This window comes from Lemur catta, chromosome 13 (assembly GCF_020740605.2).
Source record: "Lemur catta isolate mLemCat1 chromosome 13, mLemCat1.pri, whole genome shotgun sequence".
Classification (NCBI taxonomy): Eukaryota; Metazoa; Chordata; class Mammalia; order Primates; family Lemuridae; genus Lemur; species Lemur catta.
Genome location: NC_059140.1, coordinates 72,871,839 through 72,889,398, shown reverse-complemented (window position 1 = coordinate 72,889,398; position 17,560 = coordinate 72,871,839). Strand labels below are relative to the sequence as shown.

At 38.7% G+C, this 17,560-nt stretch overlaps 1 protein-coding gene across 3 annotated transcripts in view; it reads right to left on the bottom strand.

Annotated features, from left to right (window-relative positions):
- The window catches only part of STARD13 (StAR related lipid transfer domain containing 13), a 215,078-nt gene that overhangs the window by 49,183 nt on the left and 148,335 nt on the right, over positions 1-17,560 (bottom strand). For all 3 annotated transcript variants that reach the window (XM_045567736.1, XM_045567735.1, XM_045567737.1), the window contains exons 2-3: positions 7,748-7,819; positions 4,860-4,941 (exon numbers count right to left, since the gene is read on the bottom strand). In XM_045567736.1, the coding sequence (XP_045423692.1) occupies positions 4,860-4,941; positions 7,748-7,819 (154 nt within the window). The remainder of the gene's footprint in view (positions 1-4,859; positions 4,942-7,747; positions 7,820-17,560) is intronic.

The window sequence follows — 17,560 nt, the reverse complement described above, 5'->3', positions numbered from 1 at the left end:
AAAAAATAAAAATAAAAAAGAAAGAGAAAGCTGCACATACACATATTCGAGGCCAGGCCGAGGTCCCCTCTGCCAACCACATCCTTAGTACAATATATAGTACAATATATATTTCCACACCAATCAAAAAAGGTAACAGCATTTAACGACTCTCCAAGAGCAAATTGGGACCTAGAGCATTAACTGTCTGCACAAGAGAGATACTTGCAGAAAACCAAAGGGGAGTAAAATTCATGTAGTGGCTGACATTTTCAGGAGCCCTTCAGCTCTCTGGTCTTCCTCTGTCTACCTGGCAGAAGTTACCTGCCCTCTGGATGTGATTCCCTTTACGACCTGCATTAGCTCAGCATTTCAAATATGTATGTAGGTGAAATGTAGAGCCCACAAAGCTTTAAAAATAAAACAGAGCCAGCTCCATCTCTATAAGTCTATGGCACACAAGGAAGAAAATGAATAAAATCACAACCCCCTGCTGCTCTCTTGGCATCAATCATGACTTCCCATCTGAGTGGGCGAGTGTCTAATGAACCACTCATCAATCTTAAAGTTTTAAATATGCTGTCCTTCCCCTCGGGCTGGAGATCTTCCCTCTGCCTGCTTCCCGCTATTTGCAACTTGGGAAATCTGTCTTGGTGAAACTTGCAAGGAAGGGAAAGAAATTCCACACTTTTTAGCCAAGACAGTTCTATCTGTCTACCTACTCTGCCTGCTTCCTTTGATCCACCCCAGGCGTGACTACTCCTTTGGTCTCTGTTCTGCCCACAGCTCCTACGCCCCGAGAATCTCAGTTCACACACCTCCAGCCAAATGTTTTTCTTGCTTCACAATATTTTTGGAGACATAGCTCCCGTAAGAATTATTCCACTTATAACAACCTTCTGCCACTCTAATCATTTTTACACAAACTGGGCCCTTACCAAGAGTGCTGTGGGGTCTCGCATGGAGCCCTTCCCTATGTTGATGTAGCAATACCTTTCAAGGTGTATGTGTATGGGCTGCATCATGATGGCTCATGGGTTCTACAAGAGAAGACTTCCTGATTTTTCTGACACTAGAAACTTTATATCTCTAAATGATTTCATATTAATTGTATTGGCTCATTCCTATAATATGTATGAAAGACATTTTTTGTTGTCATTAAGGCATAGACTTTTATGGAAAAGCCTATAACTTAGTCAAGGGATCTCAGATCACATGCAGCCGTAAGCAGATAAGGATTCACCACCCACATGTCTGGGAGTCAAAGTCTGGCCCACTAAGCCACATACATCATCCTGTGAATAGAACTACACAATCAGAGACAATGTTTTCCCCTGCAATCCCCATTTAAAAATATATAATAGAATTTTTGGTTTTGGTTTAAAAAAATGTAATCGTTCATTAACAGTTTAGACATGAATTCCTAAGGAAACTAAACCAAAGCTACTAGAACTCATGAGTGAGTTTAGAAAGATGGCAGTAAACACAAGGACAATATACCGAAAAACATTATATACTACTAATGAACAACTGGAAATGAAAATGATAAAAAACTATACCATTTACAATAGCACCACAAACATGAACTTCTTACGTACAATCAATGTTTACTATCCACATGCTGAAAGCTACAAATTGCTGTTGAAAAAAATCAAAGGAGACCTAAATAGAGACACACACTATGTTTATTAATATGAAGGCTAAATATTGTTAAGATATCAATTCTTCCCAAACAAAGATTCAACACAATGCAAATAAAAACCCTAGTAGGGTTTTTAAAATAGGTCTTGACAATATTGACAAGTTGTTCTAAAATTTATATGGAAAGGCAGAGGCACTAGAACAGCCAAAACAATCCTGGCAAAGAAAAACAAAGTTAAAGGACTTGCACTATTGGATTCCAAGATTTACTTAAAGCTAAGTAGTCAAGAAGGTGTCATATTGATGAAAAGACAGACACAAAGAAAAATAAAGCAAAATAGAGAATCTAGAAATAGACTCATACATATACGGTCAAAGGTAATTCAATGAAGATAGTACAATTTTCAACATGGAGCTGAAACAATTGGACATTGTTATGCAAAAAATGAATCTTGACTCATACCTTGCATCTTTTACAAAAATGAACTCAAAATGGATCATAGACCTAAATATAGAACATAAATCTATTAAACTTCTAGAAGAAAAACAATAGGATAAAATAGTTGTGACCTTATGTTAGGCAAAGATTTCTTAGGTATGACATTAAAAGCATGGAAAAAATTGATAAATTGGACTGCAGAAAAATTCAAAACCTTTGGTCTGTAAAAGACACTGCTAAGAGATTGAAAAGATGAGCTACAGACTGGCAGAAAATATTTACAAAACACATATATGACAAAGGATGTATATCTAGAACATGTAAAAATTCTCAAAACTCAACAATAAGTAAACAAATAATACAATTAAAAATAGACAAAAGAGGTGAACAGATACTTTGCAAAAGAAGATATGTGGATGGCAAATAAGACATGAAAAGATGGTCAACATTAATAGTCATTAAGAAAATGCAAATTAAAATTACAAAGAGATAATACTGGACATCTACTAGAATGTCTAAAAACAAAACAAAACAAAATGAAAACTCATAATACCATGTGCTGACAAAGATGTGGAGCAACTGGAACTTTCCATGTATTGTTGGTGGGAATACAAAATGGTAATGAAAACTCTGGAAAAATCTGGTGCTTTCTTATAAAGTTAAAATAGACTTATCATATGGACACCACAATCTTATTCCTAGGATTTTATCCAAAAGAAATAAAAACTTATGCTTGCACAAAAACTTGAATATGAATGTTTAGAGGGGCTTTATAATCACCAAACTGGCAACAACCCAAATGTCCTTCAACTGGCGAATGGATAAACAAACTGTAGTACATCCATACAATGGACTACTACTCTGAAATAGAAAAATGAACTATTGAAACACATAACAACATAAATGAATCTTAAACGTATTATACCGAGTAAAAGAAGTCAGACTAAAAAGGCTACATACTGTTCGATTTCAATGGTATGACATTCTGGAAAAGGCAAAACTATAGGTACAAAAAAAAAAATATTAATCAGCTCTTTCTGGGGATTGGGAGTAGAGGTAGAAGTTGATGAAGACATATATGTTATATGTTCTAAATATAAGAGGAATTGGCACATTTTGGAGGGTGGTGGAGTTGTTCTGTATCTTGACTGTGGTAATGGTTACATGCCTGTAGGCATTTGTCAAAGCTCCAAGAATTGTACACTGAAAACAGTGAATTTTACTTTATGTATGTTGTACCTCAATTTAAAGAAAACATAATTTTAAAAATTCAATGGGAAAAATATAATGTAATATAGTGCAATTTTAAAAATAAAAATTATTTCTTTTTAACAAATGACAACTAGCAAAAAATACACTTGGTTAAAACTAAGAGGGTGAACTCAGGATGAAGCACTGGTTGAATAGCTCTGAGTGGAATGAATGCTTACGAGGAGGAATCCACTCCTGCTTGGCATGTATCATAGACAGGCAGACGGGGAAAGCATTGCTTTTCCAATCCATTACCTTTAAAGAATCACAACTAAATCATCCATTCACCTCATAAACTCTCACAAATAGTGTCTTACGCTTTTTTATTTTCTTGTCCAAATAGCCTGTTCCTGTAATTTATGATTTGAAGAGTTCTTTGCTCTTCTGTCCACTTAAGCAAACCCACAGTATTGTTTTCTTGAACATTAAGAGATCATTTCTTAACACAAATCTATTTTCTCTTCCCATAGGAACCACAGAATGATCAGCTTGTAAACACAAAAACATACACATCTGAGAACCAGCAAGCCTAAAATGAGATTATCGACAGATTACTGTAACATACCTTGGTCTTGCCTATGTTGACAAAGTTGCTCATCATTACTTTTCCCTTAAATCAACACCCTTTCTATGCCAAATGCAGAATGTACTAGAAAGAGTACTGGATTGAAAGTTACAAGGACTGGATTTTAAGGTCATTTTGGTCCCTACCTAGCTGTATGGCCTTGGTAAAATGACTCATCCCATGACTAATATTTATCTCCAGCTCTGACCTCTCTCTCCAGGGCTTCCATGAGGAAGCTTCAAATGCCTACAGACACGTACCACCTCTCATGCAGCATTTAACTGTTCAGGGATATAGATCCTGTTGGATCTTTCATTATTACCCAAATTGTCATTGTTACTTATTTATTCATGTATTCAGACCTCATTTCTTCAACTAGGTTTCTTCAACTGGACTCTACGTCATTTAAGGGAAGAAAATTATTCACGTATACATCTTTGTCTATCCTACATCTATCATAGCAAAAGCTCAAATATGCCAGCTTGCTGATATAATTACTTGAGTTTAAATAGTTCAGTTTGAGGATATGATCACCTGACTTTGCAAAAATCACAGCCAAGCTCGACACACTCATGCAGTTTTTCAGATGCTTCCCTGATCACACGTGCTGGGGCTGCCATTGCTGTCTCCCCTGCTAATCCATTCTTGCCCCACAATCATTGTCTGTGTCCTCATCTTGTTTTACTTTGTGCATAGCATTAATACTCTCTGAAATGTCCTTTCCCTCTCTCTTTCTCTCACTCACTCTCTCTCTCCCTTCTCTTTTTCTTGATCTATTGTCTGAAGCTACCTACTAGAATTTAAGCTCCATGGAAACACATACTGATCATGCTTGCTGTAGTACACTTAGAACTTGGACCCACGTCCAGCACACAGTAGGCACTCAACAAATACTGACTGAATTGTAGAAATCACCCCTCAATACAGTGATACCTACTAGAGACTGAACAATGGAAAGAAATAAAAATACCTCACATGACTTACCTGCAAAGAGGTTCTACAAGGTCCTTTTCAAGAAAATCATGATCGTTCTTGACAGCCACAATGTTGATGGGAAATTGTGAATCTGAAATAGAAAGAGAGGGACGAAAAGGTTTATGCACTTTGTTTTATCTGAATGGGCACCAACATATTCAGGCCATCAGGGTCTGTACAAGCCACTGATTTTAATAGCAGTTACTGCCCATCACCATTGTTGGTAATGTTTAAGAGAGCAGACAGTTTCAATCACAGCAAATGCTTTTAAGAGTACAATGTAAGTGTGAAATATGAGATCAAGCCCTTGACCTTAACAGGATTGAATACTAAGTGCTTGCGTTTTTATAGCTCATCCTCATCACAGTCATAGGCTGATGTGGACTTGAGAAAGAGCGTTTACACTTTTGCCATCCACCCAAGGTGTAGGTCACTGACTTCTATTCTGATGATTTTATGAAATACTAAGTTTAGCAGATTTTTTTTCCTTCAAAAAGAAAATTTCAAAAAATATCCAAAGCTCAATGGTCTCAAATGTTTTCCTTTGCAGCAAAATCTTAAGTCACTTTGGAGTGTCAGTAAAATACTCAAACTACTTATTCCATCCAAAAAGAAGAAGAAATCTCAACACCATAACTTTTCTCCAGCAGACTATTCCTGCAAACTTTGAAGGTCACAGGCAGTATTCGGAACATGGTGTTAATTTTGGGTATCTCAATCATGGAGGTAACAAACTGGAGATCATTGGAATAGAGGCCAAGGTCAAATCCTACAATGTTTGTTTATTATCATTATCTTGGCACTTTTTTTCTCCTTTTCTTCTTGTATTTTGTATCACCTATACTTTGTCAATCACGAGAAATGTAAGGGTATCTAAATCTGAGTATGAGCTGGAAATAGAAAAAATTCCCCTTCTGATGAAAACAGTAATGTGAGTGACTTCCAGATGGCGCCAGGACGAAGACTGTCTCGTCCTGCTAGTGAGGGAATGTGAGTAAAAGGGAGAAACACAGACACTGAAGCCTGTCTGCCCTGCTTTGAGTCCTGGCTCCATCACTTCCTAGCTGTGGAACTGTGCACAAGTCTCCTCTTTTGGGCCTCTGTTTCCTCATCTGTAAAACAGGTATGATGATAATTATAAGATCTATCTTATGGTGGTCTCCTGACTGTTAAATGAACAGTATATATAAAGTGCTGTGAACAGTACCTAGCACACAGCTCTATAAGAAGTATTTGCTCTTATGCTTATTGCATTTATTCAATGCACACGGCTAACTTTACTTCTTGGCCATTTATAGACTCTTTATGTTTAAATCTCATAGTATTCTGAGTTTATGAACACAGTGCACATTGTAGTAGAAAATATACCTTTAAGGGTCAGGAGACTGGGATTTTAGTTCTGACTCCTCCACCTTATAACCTTGGAAAAGTCACTTAATCTTTCCAGGCTTTGCTTTCATAATCAGTAAATCGATGGTGGAGGGTGGGAGTGGAGGAGGGTTGATTAGACCCAAACTATAAGAACCCTCCTTGTCTAAAGGCTATGACTTCATGAAAACTTTTATCAGAGATTCTAGCCTACAAAGCACATTCAGAAACATGCTGTCTTTTATCCTCACAGAATTTAAGTGGAAGAACTAGAATAAGGGTTTTGCTTTTTAAAAAATATAAAACTGAGCATCTAGATGAATGGATGGAAGTCACCTATAAGTAAAGGTTAATTTTATTGATTCTTTCTGTCCTACCTAAGTCTCATGCCAAGGGGAAGAGAGGCCAGTACTGTGTAGGGTGCTGGATATCCTGTGCTCACCCCTGCGGACCCACTCTTCACTTTGCTGCACCAAGCCTTGTTCCTGAGAATCACCCATGGGGACAGATGGTATCCAATGGGCCCCATGCCCTCTGGCTTCCTTTTGCATTTGGCCAACGGGAAGCCTTGGTTGGAGACAGGGGGAGGAGTGTGGGGTCAGGTTGTCCATCTCCCAGAGGATCTCTCCACGGGAGGATGCCATGGAGGAAATGCAGCTGGGGGCTGCCTCCTAGGGAGCTCCAAGGCTCCGCTCCCCTTGCAGGCTCCGGCACCCTCTCCCTCGGCCTGTCCCGTTGGCCCACAGTAGCGACAGCTCTGCTGCTACGTGCCCTGGGCTCCTGCACTGCGCACTGTTCTCGTGGTTCCTCCGTCCTGCCCACACCTTTTGTAAAGAACACAGTTTGACATAAATCCTCCACAGACCATCCTGAATATGCCATCTGCTTCCTGCGGGGGTCGTGACTAATTCACCACAGATAAGGATGATCCGAGAAGGAGTTCAAAACGTTGGTTATAATTTTGGATGTAAGGACAATATAGGTGAGTAAGTTCATTAACTGTCAATTAAAGAATCAATGAAAGGAGGTATAATGCTGGCAATAAAAGCATCTTACCTAAAACTCAAAAGAATAATATCTGATCCATATTATATACCTTAACTTTTTTCATATTAAAAAAAGAACTAAAGAGAAATCTCAAGACAATTAGTTTTGTGGCTTCTAGGAAATTTATCAAACAACAAATTCATTGTAATTTCAAGAAAACTGAGAGTAGTGAAGAAAAACGAGAAAAACAAGGAAGAAAGTGCCACAAAGCTGCGGTTGGCAGAACACGGAAAGGAGAACGCAGTGCGGGTCTGTGGCGAGGAGACGGGACTCAGCAGTGGGCAGCAGAACGGAGCACGCGGCTGGGAAGCCACACTCGTTTGTTTCTAAATTGGTATCAGGATGAGCCCTGGGCACTGCAAAGGCTGAGGGAAAAAGAAAACAAAGCAAAATAGTAGAGAAAAAAACCTGGACGTCCAAACACCCCACAGGATCCATGCGATTCGTTATGAATTTAAGAGCGGAGAGAAGGGCCGGCGTACCTTCGTACAGCTGCGCGTACTGCGGAAACCCGGCGGCGCGGAGCCAGTCACATGCTTCCTTCGCCTCGATTTCTGAAACATGCAAGAGGGAAGACGGTGAGTCCAACAGCCGCACCCGGGCACTCCGCCTTCTTAACCACGGAGACACTGGAGAGCTTTATGCGAGTTATTACAAAGAAAAATTGTTCCAGGGAAGTCTGTATGAGCAGGCCTACCCAGGACGGGGGTGAAGTGAGCAGGTGAGACAAAGGCGCTAGTTTCATGTCTACCAAGATTATCTTCGATGTTGAGCCATAAGTATGTGGATAAAAACAAAACCACAGATGACAGAACACAAAGGCTGAGTATCAGGCAGGGAAAATTGTCTTATTTATACACCAGGGAACCAGGGGACTAGGGGGAAGGAGGAAATACTTCTTTATAATCCGTTTTTTAAAATGGATTTTTTTTTTTTTTCAAATTTCAAGGATAAGGCTAAGCATGTTTATGCAACATTCCTTTATTCTTTCACTCTTGGGATAATGAAAGAAAGACTGGATGGTCTATGAAAACGTATCTTCTCATGAAAAAAGGTATTACAAAAATCCAACGTCTTATTTTTTTAATTTCACTAATGGCCTCAATTCCCAATGCATTATAACAAGGTGTTCATTCATCAGGCACGTTGGAACAATTCCAAGCTTTGGAGTGCAACATGGAAGAGGAAAGTTGATTATCCAGAACTGAAACCTGAGTTTGATGGGACTGCCAGAAGCTCTAAGGGCCAAGCCCAGGAGGCTGATATGTCCCTTGGGTGACCGTTTTTGGAGTGGACGTACCGACGGCCCACCAGACCACCTGCCTGGGGAAGCAGCGGAGCGAGAGGGGAAGAGTCTACAGTATGTGAACCAGGTCACTTTTTGACCTTGTGAATCCTGGATCATTTCCCAACCACAACTCTGTTAGATAAATATGAATCCAAGGGAAAAGAAGTTCATCTGTCAAAAGTCCAGTTTCTCCAAATGAAATTAAACAACCTATTATAACAAGTCTTCACCAAGGCCCCTTTCTCTGCTGTCAAGCATGGGTCCCTATCAGGTCATTTCCATTTACTCTGACTCCCCCCCCCACCCCCCCCCCCACCCCAGTCAAAGCTGGAGAGTACAGGGCACTCCTGGGACCGCTGCACAAAAATGATCTCCACTAACACCTCCCTGGGCCTGAGATTATACCTCAATGTTGAAAGCTCAGTGTCTGTGCAGCAATGTTGGATGTGACAGCTACTTGGTATTTGTTAGGAAAACAGTCCAAAGGCCAGATCTTAGTCAGGCCCCAACAGGAAGAGCAAAACCCTACAGCCCATTTCCACTGATCTGGTTAGATCTAGATTGAAATTTGTCATTAAATTTGGGGAAACAGAGACCGTGGTGGCTCCTGTCCCAGAGCGCCTGCTTCCCCAGGCATCCTCTCATCTGCTTACACTGCAGGGTCTGACAATTCCTAAAGCTCGAGTTTTGTCTCAGATGTGAGGGTTTTCCACGTAATTTCAGTCAGCACAGGTACTCATTCCTGCCATGTGCACGTGGTTCAGAAATACCCAGAGCCCAAGCTGGAAACAAACATTTCTGTCAGGAGGGGAGTCTCTTAGGTCCCCGAGCACTGTTGAGATTGGAGCTTGCGCTGAATTGTGCTGCACTGGCTAACTTGGGCTTTCCCTTTGGGATGTACGAAAGGCAATGATTGATTGTGTTGCTCGAAAGTTCTATTTAGTGCTCGATTGGGAGTCCTTATGTGAAGGCTTCTACTTTGGTAACCACACAAACATTTCACAGGAAGTCGGAAACCCATATTCTATTTGTAACTTGTAGAAATGTGGTGAGTTGCTCCTGAATGACAGATAAAATGTTGTCTTGTAAATTTTCAAGCTTCAGCTTTGCCTTCAATATAATACAGTGAGGGTAGAAATGAGAAGATACCTAATTTTTAGACATGCTGTAAACCTAATATAAGTCAACAGGACTTAGAGAGAAACACAGAATTCTGTATTTTCTCTTTGAACTACATGAATACTATGCTTTTTCTATTTTATTATTACTTTTACTACAATTAAAATGTTAAGCTAAATTGTTCACTTGAATAAGTTGATTTTTAACAAGCAGGCATTTGGCTTTTAGGTCTCAGGAAGTCAAATGACAACAAAAACTGCAATTAGTAAATGATAATAAATTAGAAGAAGTCACGTCCCAGCCATGGCAGATGGCTCTTTGGGCCAACGCTCCCCAACACCAAATTTGCCATTCTATTTGACCAAACATCCTTCAAGCACAAACCCTCCTTCTCCATCCCCCACCTAGCTGTAGGCTTAGCATCTTGGTATCTCAATTTAAGGGTATAACACACTCTCATTTACCAGTTGCTGACAAAACAAACAAAATAATCTGACATAATTAACCACAATCAAGTTTGACTTTTCCCAGCAAATTGAGTTGGGGGAGGGTGAAAAATCTTACAATTATTATCAATTCCTTACAGTACCTACTAACTGTTATCATCAGCCAAATGCTCATGTGTTCCCCAGAGCCCTTGCAGTGGCCAAAACGATTGGAGAATTAAAAAGGAATCATTATTGCCAGTGTCATCATTTCATAAGGATCTACCTAATGAGATTTAAATGACATCTGAAGAGCAAAGTGTGAAAAATCTCATTTTTATTATGCTCTTGGTAGCCAGTGTAATATTATGTGAAAACATGAAGAGCTATTAAAATCACATTTCGACAGTTTTATTTGTTCTCCACTTGCAATCCTTCCTGACCCTGCAGTAGCTCCAGGGCTACGAGGCAAAGCATCAATTCACTGAAACTCTCTGTGGAGCACCTGTATGTGGGGTGGACCCAGAGAATGCCTTTGGACAGTAACTCTCTACCAAGGTTACTGCACTACTTTGCTGGGGAAAACCAATCCATTTGACTTGGTGTCATCACAGGATTTCAGTAGCATTTTTGTAATTATTCTGGGTAATAATCATTTCACTTTTACTCTCTAGCAGGTATCTATTTTTGCCTGCCCAACATCTTATCTCAATTCTTCCAATCACAGAACCTCTCTAAGCGAGGAACCTTCTTCTATATGGTTTATGTGGGGCTGACAGCCTTGCCCTCCAACCACACACTCTGACCCCTAACATCACCACCCACACAGGGGTGGCCTACCCATTACCAGCACCCCATCCCCCTTAGTCTAAGGAGACAGGAGCTTGGACCTTAAGTCAACAGTCCTATGGAGGCTGAAATCAGCTGGACGAAAAGGGAGTCACCCACTATATCAACTGGAAGCATGGTTTGCACAAAAACCAAGCAAACCTTTTCACTGGTTTATTCCATAAATTCAGTCAGTGGTTTGGTGCTAGGGACACTCTCTGCCACATAGCTGTCATTCCACTTGAGGAAAGGTCACTGCATCAGTTGCCTTATCTATACACTTAGAACATGATGTGACACATTACCATGGACTTGAGAACAAAGTTGTTGTGGAAACAAACCATGGCCTGTGATAGGTTTTTACAAAGTATTATCATGTTTATTAAGTATACATGCTCAGCGTTGAAAACTTACTGAAAAATACAGGAAGTCGCAATGAAAGGAAAAAAGTCAACTCTTGTCCCATTATTAACACATAATTTGATACATGTTATTTGTCAAAATGTAATATGGTTAATATCTTTGGTTGACTGCTTTTTTCATATAGTAATACATTGTGAATATTTTCCCATAGAATGATATTGTTTGTAAAAATGGGAAATTCACTTTGTTTTGAGAATGATGCTCATTTTTTAAATACTTGAATTTTGAATATCGCCAACTGCATTTCCCTGCAGGGAGATTATAACATCAGTAGCCAACAGAAAACAGTTCAGTAGGACCTCACCAATGCAGAATGATTGGAGAGAAGGCTGGAAGTCTATGTGAGTTAAAAGAGATTTACAAGCTGTTCCTTTAAAGAAATGTCATTTAGTGACTTGGATACAAATAGTCGGTGGGTAGGACGAAGGACGGCCTCATCAAGTAGGGGCTTATACCGAGCACAGCAAATTTGCAGCCCAGGTTTGCAGGCCTCATCTCAGGTTACAATCTCATTGTATTTTTAAACTGGTGCTTCTAGCGTGCTTGGGAACAGTGTGTTCTCTTAGCTAAGCATTTTAAGTACATGTACATTTTGGTGTACATTATTCTCAGCACAGCAAATACTTTTTCCATAGCTAACCCAAAGGTATTGGGTATTCTTTCTAAATGACCAAAATTTCAAATTAGTGCCAACTTGAAATTTATTATCATCAGAAATTTAGCTGGCTAGAAAGAACCTGTTCTACTGTGGAAAGTTTATGAAATCATTATATATGAGCACATGTATTTATGCTGTTCTTACAAATCTCCTTGAATCTCCATAGACAAACTGGCTCCAATTTAAGTAGGTCTTCTTTGTTAAATGTTCATTAAAAGGCCTCCAGAGAGGTGGGAGAAGAAAGTGAGATCTCTGTGTGATTTAGGAAAGGAGGCTTGAGAACCGTGTTCTGTTTTTTGATTTCAACTGGCCAACGTGGTGGGTACCCTGTTTCTGAAAGATTATGGGTACCAGCTCAGCGGGATTACTCAGCCACCACAAGGAGTCTAACAGTGGATTCAATTATCACTGTTAAAGTATATCAAAGGTATTAAGGTTTCAACGAGCTTTCATGGTTGTTGGCTTAGGATAATTTATATAGCTGAGTTAGCTTCATTATTAATGTACTACTTAAGGAGAATGACTCCTTTGTCTTCACATAGAATTTTTCGAGTGAAGCTTCTATTTATTGAAGAGGTATTTCTTTGGTCATACACTAGGCCAGTTTTGTTAAAATCAATGCCACGGTATCCATCCCATCTATATATGGATACGAATAATGTAATCATTAATATTACATAGAACCATACACTAGCACCACAATCGTCCCAGGAGGGTTTATAGCCTTAATCACAGGTACAGGATGGAATGTCAGGTTTTTAGTAGTAACATACTTTGATTTAGATCCTGTGGCATGGTGTCAGGATATATCTTTTTGTACTTTTAAAATGATCTATTATAATACACTATTTTGATGTGTAAAAGGCCTGAATGAATAAGTCTTAAATGTATACCAAGTAGAATTTTTTTTCCTAACAGCATAACATTTTCTTTCTATGATATTCTAAATCACTAAGAGGTGTTAAAATAGAGGTTATTTATAATAAATTTAAGATTATTAATCACTGAATACTCAAAACAGTGAATCAACTTATAAACACCCACTTTATCTGCCCATAATTTCAGGTAACTTTTTCCTTGATGTGTAACAAATTATCTTATCGTCAGCAACTATATAACTGTAGGAGGAAGAAATCTGGAAGAGCCACACTCGCGATGACACCTAATTGTACTCAGTTAAGGCAGAGATTCCTGGCCCAGTCTATGTGCACCTCTTTCCCAAAAGCAAGAGTCATAGACATCATATTCCTTTACCAATTCTAAACATTAGCCTTATTTCCCAGGCCTTGAAATATCTTCTGCCATCTGCATTTATAGCAAACCTAGTCACTTAAAATAATTTCTCTTAGAGTAAAAGAGGATCGAGCAAATGCTGTACCTAAGTAATGAGTTTGTTCCTAGTCACTCAAGAGTTGTTTTTAATCACTCTTTTTCAGCCTGGTTAGGGAAATCATATATATAATACGATATATATCATATAACATGTGATATATATAATATGATATATGACATAACATGATTTATATAACATTATATATGAATATATAAATCGAATATATTATACACATTTATTATTTATTTTAAATTATTAAATATATAATTAAAACATATGTATACTGTATATATACAAACACACTTTTTTTTCCCTTATATGTCCCCAAAGATCCTCTGCCCTTTCCAGTTGCTATGTGACTTGCAGTTCTCTGCTTGGCCATATGACCCACTTTGGCCAGTGAAATGTGAGCAGAAGTAACATATGCTAGTTTCAAGCAAAATACTTCATGGGCCATCTCCTAATTCTGCCAGCTGTCCTGCTCTTTTCCCTTTACCATGAGTCTAGCAGGTCTTTGATGGAACTATTCCTTCAGCCTGGGTCTCAGAATGATGACACTGGGGACAGAGCCACAACAGAGTAGCTGCTGACATGTAATGTAAGCAAGAAATACAGTTCTATAGTTTTATGGCACTATAACTCGGGGGACAATTTGTTAAAGGGGCATAAGCCAGCATAAGCTAATTTAACACAGCTGCCAGCTATTCATTCTACAGCTGAAGGGTGTGGAAGGCACTATGAACCTGTATTTCAACTTGAAGCTGTTGCTGGATGTCCGTTAGTGTGGCATAGAAATGAACAGTCAGTCTCAGTAATCACTTCTGCTTGGAATTCTGCTTCCCTGCCTACAGCGCATGGCCTACATGAACTCAAAAAAGTGTGTAAACAATCCTCACATGCATCCACATGTGTGAGAGTGCACACACACACACACATCTGCACCACAGAAAATCAAAAGCTCAGTGGCAATTGAATAAGAGAACTCTTCAAGAATATAAATACTATTTTCCATGCACATATTCCCAATAGTTTTTACAAACATTTTACAAATCCCCCCACCCCAATCAATCTCAAAGAAAAAGAAAGCCGAAAATATATGCTCTCCCAGCCAAATAGTTTTTGACCAGATTGTTTTGACTCAAGTTTTCCATGAGGCAAAGTAGTTCTTTATTTTCCTCTTTCGTTTGGTACAGATTGTTCCCATCAGGCACTTGTGGTATTTCTCAGAGAGGCTGCATGCATACACAAGCGTGTGAGCATCCACAGCTTTTTGAAGTTGTGGAGCCACTGCCTACCACTAAATTCCATGAGATTCTTCAAGATGGAGTCAATTAAGCAACTGAAATGCAAGGTAGGGAACAGAGAGTTGATTCAGACAATTAGAAAGAAGGTCATAATTTGTAGGCATTGTCCAAAGTGCCTCCATATTGACCCACCAAGCTATGGAATAGAGTCTTCAGTAACCCTTCCTGGGACAAGTGCATGAGATTCTGGAGATGGTTTCTCTCTCTCTCTCCCTCTCTCCCTCTCTCTCTCTCTCTCTCTCTCTCTCTCGTTTCTGACTCACTTTCTCTGGCTTCTGTTGGAAAGGTGGCAAATAAGAGTCCGTGGTAGCTTACTAGATATCGGCTCCCAGAGCAGAAGCTCTAACTTCCACTAAGTATCAGAATGGCCCATGCATATTCACCCTGTTTCATGTTAATCATTTTTTTTTCCCTGGGGAAAAGCAAGTGCTTTGGACTAGTCCTGCTACCACTAGGAAGTCAGATTTCTTGGCTTTTGACAGGTACTCTATTATCCTACATTGTTTCAAGACCTTTATTTTTAAAATGTTAAAAAAAAATCATGCATGTTTTTAGGGAATCAAACTTCTTCTGTACCTGTTTTCAGATATATCTGAATGTCTAACCTGTAAGAGGTTATCTGCTGTTCAATTTGCTTAGCTCAACTCTTATAGCTCTGGGTACTCCAATTACCCCAGAAGCTTTCATGAGGGAAAACTTTGCTATGTAGGCAAAAGAAGGAGCATAGATTCTGTTAGGACAAAGTCACTCCAAGAATCCCGCAGGCCCTTTCCAATTCTTTTACTCCTTGTAGGGTTATCATGGCAAGATACAACTTGGCCAAAGTCTCTGACTCCTTTCTCAAGGCTTTCTGCAACTGTAATACCTGGATCAATCAAAACTAATATTTTCTCAATTTAATTCCAAGGAATGTTTTGCACAACTCAAATATAATTGTATTATCTGATTATACATAAAAACTTGATATTGTATGTAATTTTTTTATTCCTTGGCAATGGCTAAGATTGTAAACAAAATGTTTACTGGGAATTTTTCAACGTGTCTTTGCCAGTTTTCGGGAATCCTTGTCTCCTGAATGTAGGCAATAGTATTGGCTGTATGAATGATTTTCTAAATACACATCACTCATTCCAGAAATTAAGGGTCAGATTCAAGAAATTAAATTGTTATTAGGTTTTAAGCTGCTGATTCATTTTCTCCATGTTCTTCAAGGCCAAAGAGACTGCTGAGGTAGAGGTTTGCTAAGTATTGGGATTTTTATTCTGCAATTTGTTAATAGATATTATACATTACATATTCCTTATAGAAGAAAATTTAAGATGAGTCAGGTAGTTGAAATAGCTCTGCCGAATTTGGGATAGAGATTAAGCTCCCAACTGAATAGGTGGAAAAATTAGGTGGCATTGTTGGAACTTCCTTTTTTTTTTTTTGAGACAAGGTCTCACTGTTGTGCAGGCTGGAGTTCAGTAGCATGATCATAGCTCACTGCAGCCTTGGACTCCTGGGTTCAAGCAATCCTCCTGCCTCAGCCTCTCCAGTAGCTGGGACTACAGGCACATGCCACAATACCTGGCTAATTTTCCTATTTTTTTTTAGAGACAGAGTCTTGCTATATTGCTAAGGCTGGTCTTGAACTCCTGGCCTCAAGCGCTCCTCCCACCTTGGCCTCCCAAAGTGCTGGGATTACAGGTGTGAACCACCATGCCCAGCCTGGAACTCCCTTTTTTCATCAGACACAGTGATGCATTCATGATTTGTGTCATGCTATGATATAACCACATGGCATATTGATATTAAAGTCAATTGAGGTGTCCCATAAACATGTCACAAATGCAATAAAATAGGTGAAAAAAAATTACACAAACTATAAAAATGTTTTGAAAGTTTAAAATATAATAAAAGCTTAGAAACTCTTGAATATTTCAAATTATATAGTAGATAATTTCAAGTTTTAAAGAATCTTTTGGGTCTTTATAATTAATGTCAAAAAATTTTAATTGGGCCTCTTCAAATTTGAAGTTTAAGAAAAAAGTAGGAAATGGCAGAAGGACACACCATATCATGTAAAGATATAGTTACTTCTCAATGAAAGCCCCAGTGGCTACCTTGTCTAATATGAATATAATTTAATTCCCTGGCTAGCATTGAGGGATATAACAATTTTTTTTTAATAAAGTCAATATGATGGTCTTGGCTAATATGCTTGCCCAAATACTCACTGAATTCAGGGATAAAAGGATTATTTTCCCCAAGAACAGACAAATAAGAGATAAAAGTGACTTAAAATTCCTCCTTAAATAAAATCTAATAGAAGAGTAGCACAATGTAAACCTAAGACATGAAACACACATACACACTGAAACCAAGGCTAAAGTATACTCAGGAGGAAAGAACACAAGCCAAATCTGCAATTTTAAGGCATTACCAAAGACCATTTCCTTATTAAAATACCAGCAAATGGGCACTATTGCAAAATTTTGGTGATGTTAATTGCATAATGGCACTGAATTTTGGCATACTTCACAGGCTGGCAAATCTGTCAGAGCCAACTCAAGCACTGCTGAGCCAAAGACCATGCTGGGTTTTAGCTGCCTTCAAGTATGGTGGTGTGATACATGAGACATTGTCAAGTGAAGGCACTATATGTGTTTTTATTTTCAAAAATCTAATAAAAATAATTTCAATTTTCTGTTACTAAGTAAAAAGATAAGCAAAAACAACAAAAGGAAGGAAGGAAGCAAGGGGGGAGGGAAAGTAGGGAGAGAGAAAAAAATCACTATAATTCTGCCACCTAGAGATTGATTCACATTTTGTCAGCATAAAGTCTCTCATTTTATTACAAAGGGGTGTGTGTGTGTGTGTGTGTGTGTGTGTGTGTCTAGGCTAAGTATACAATCTATTTTACATAATCTTTAAA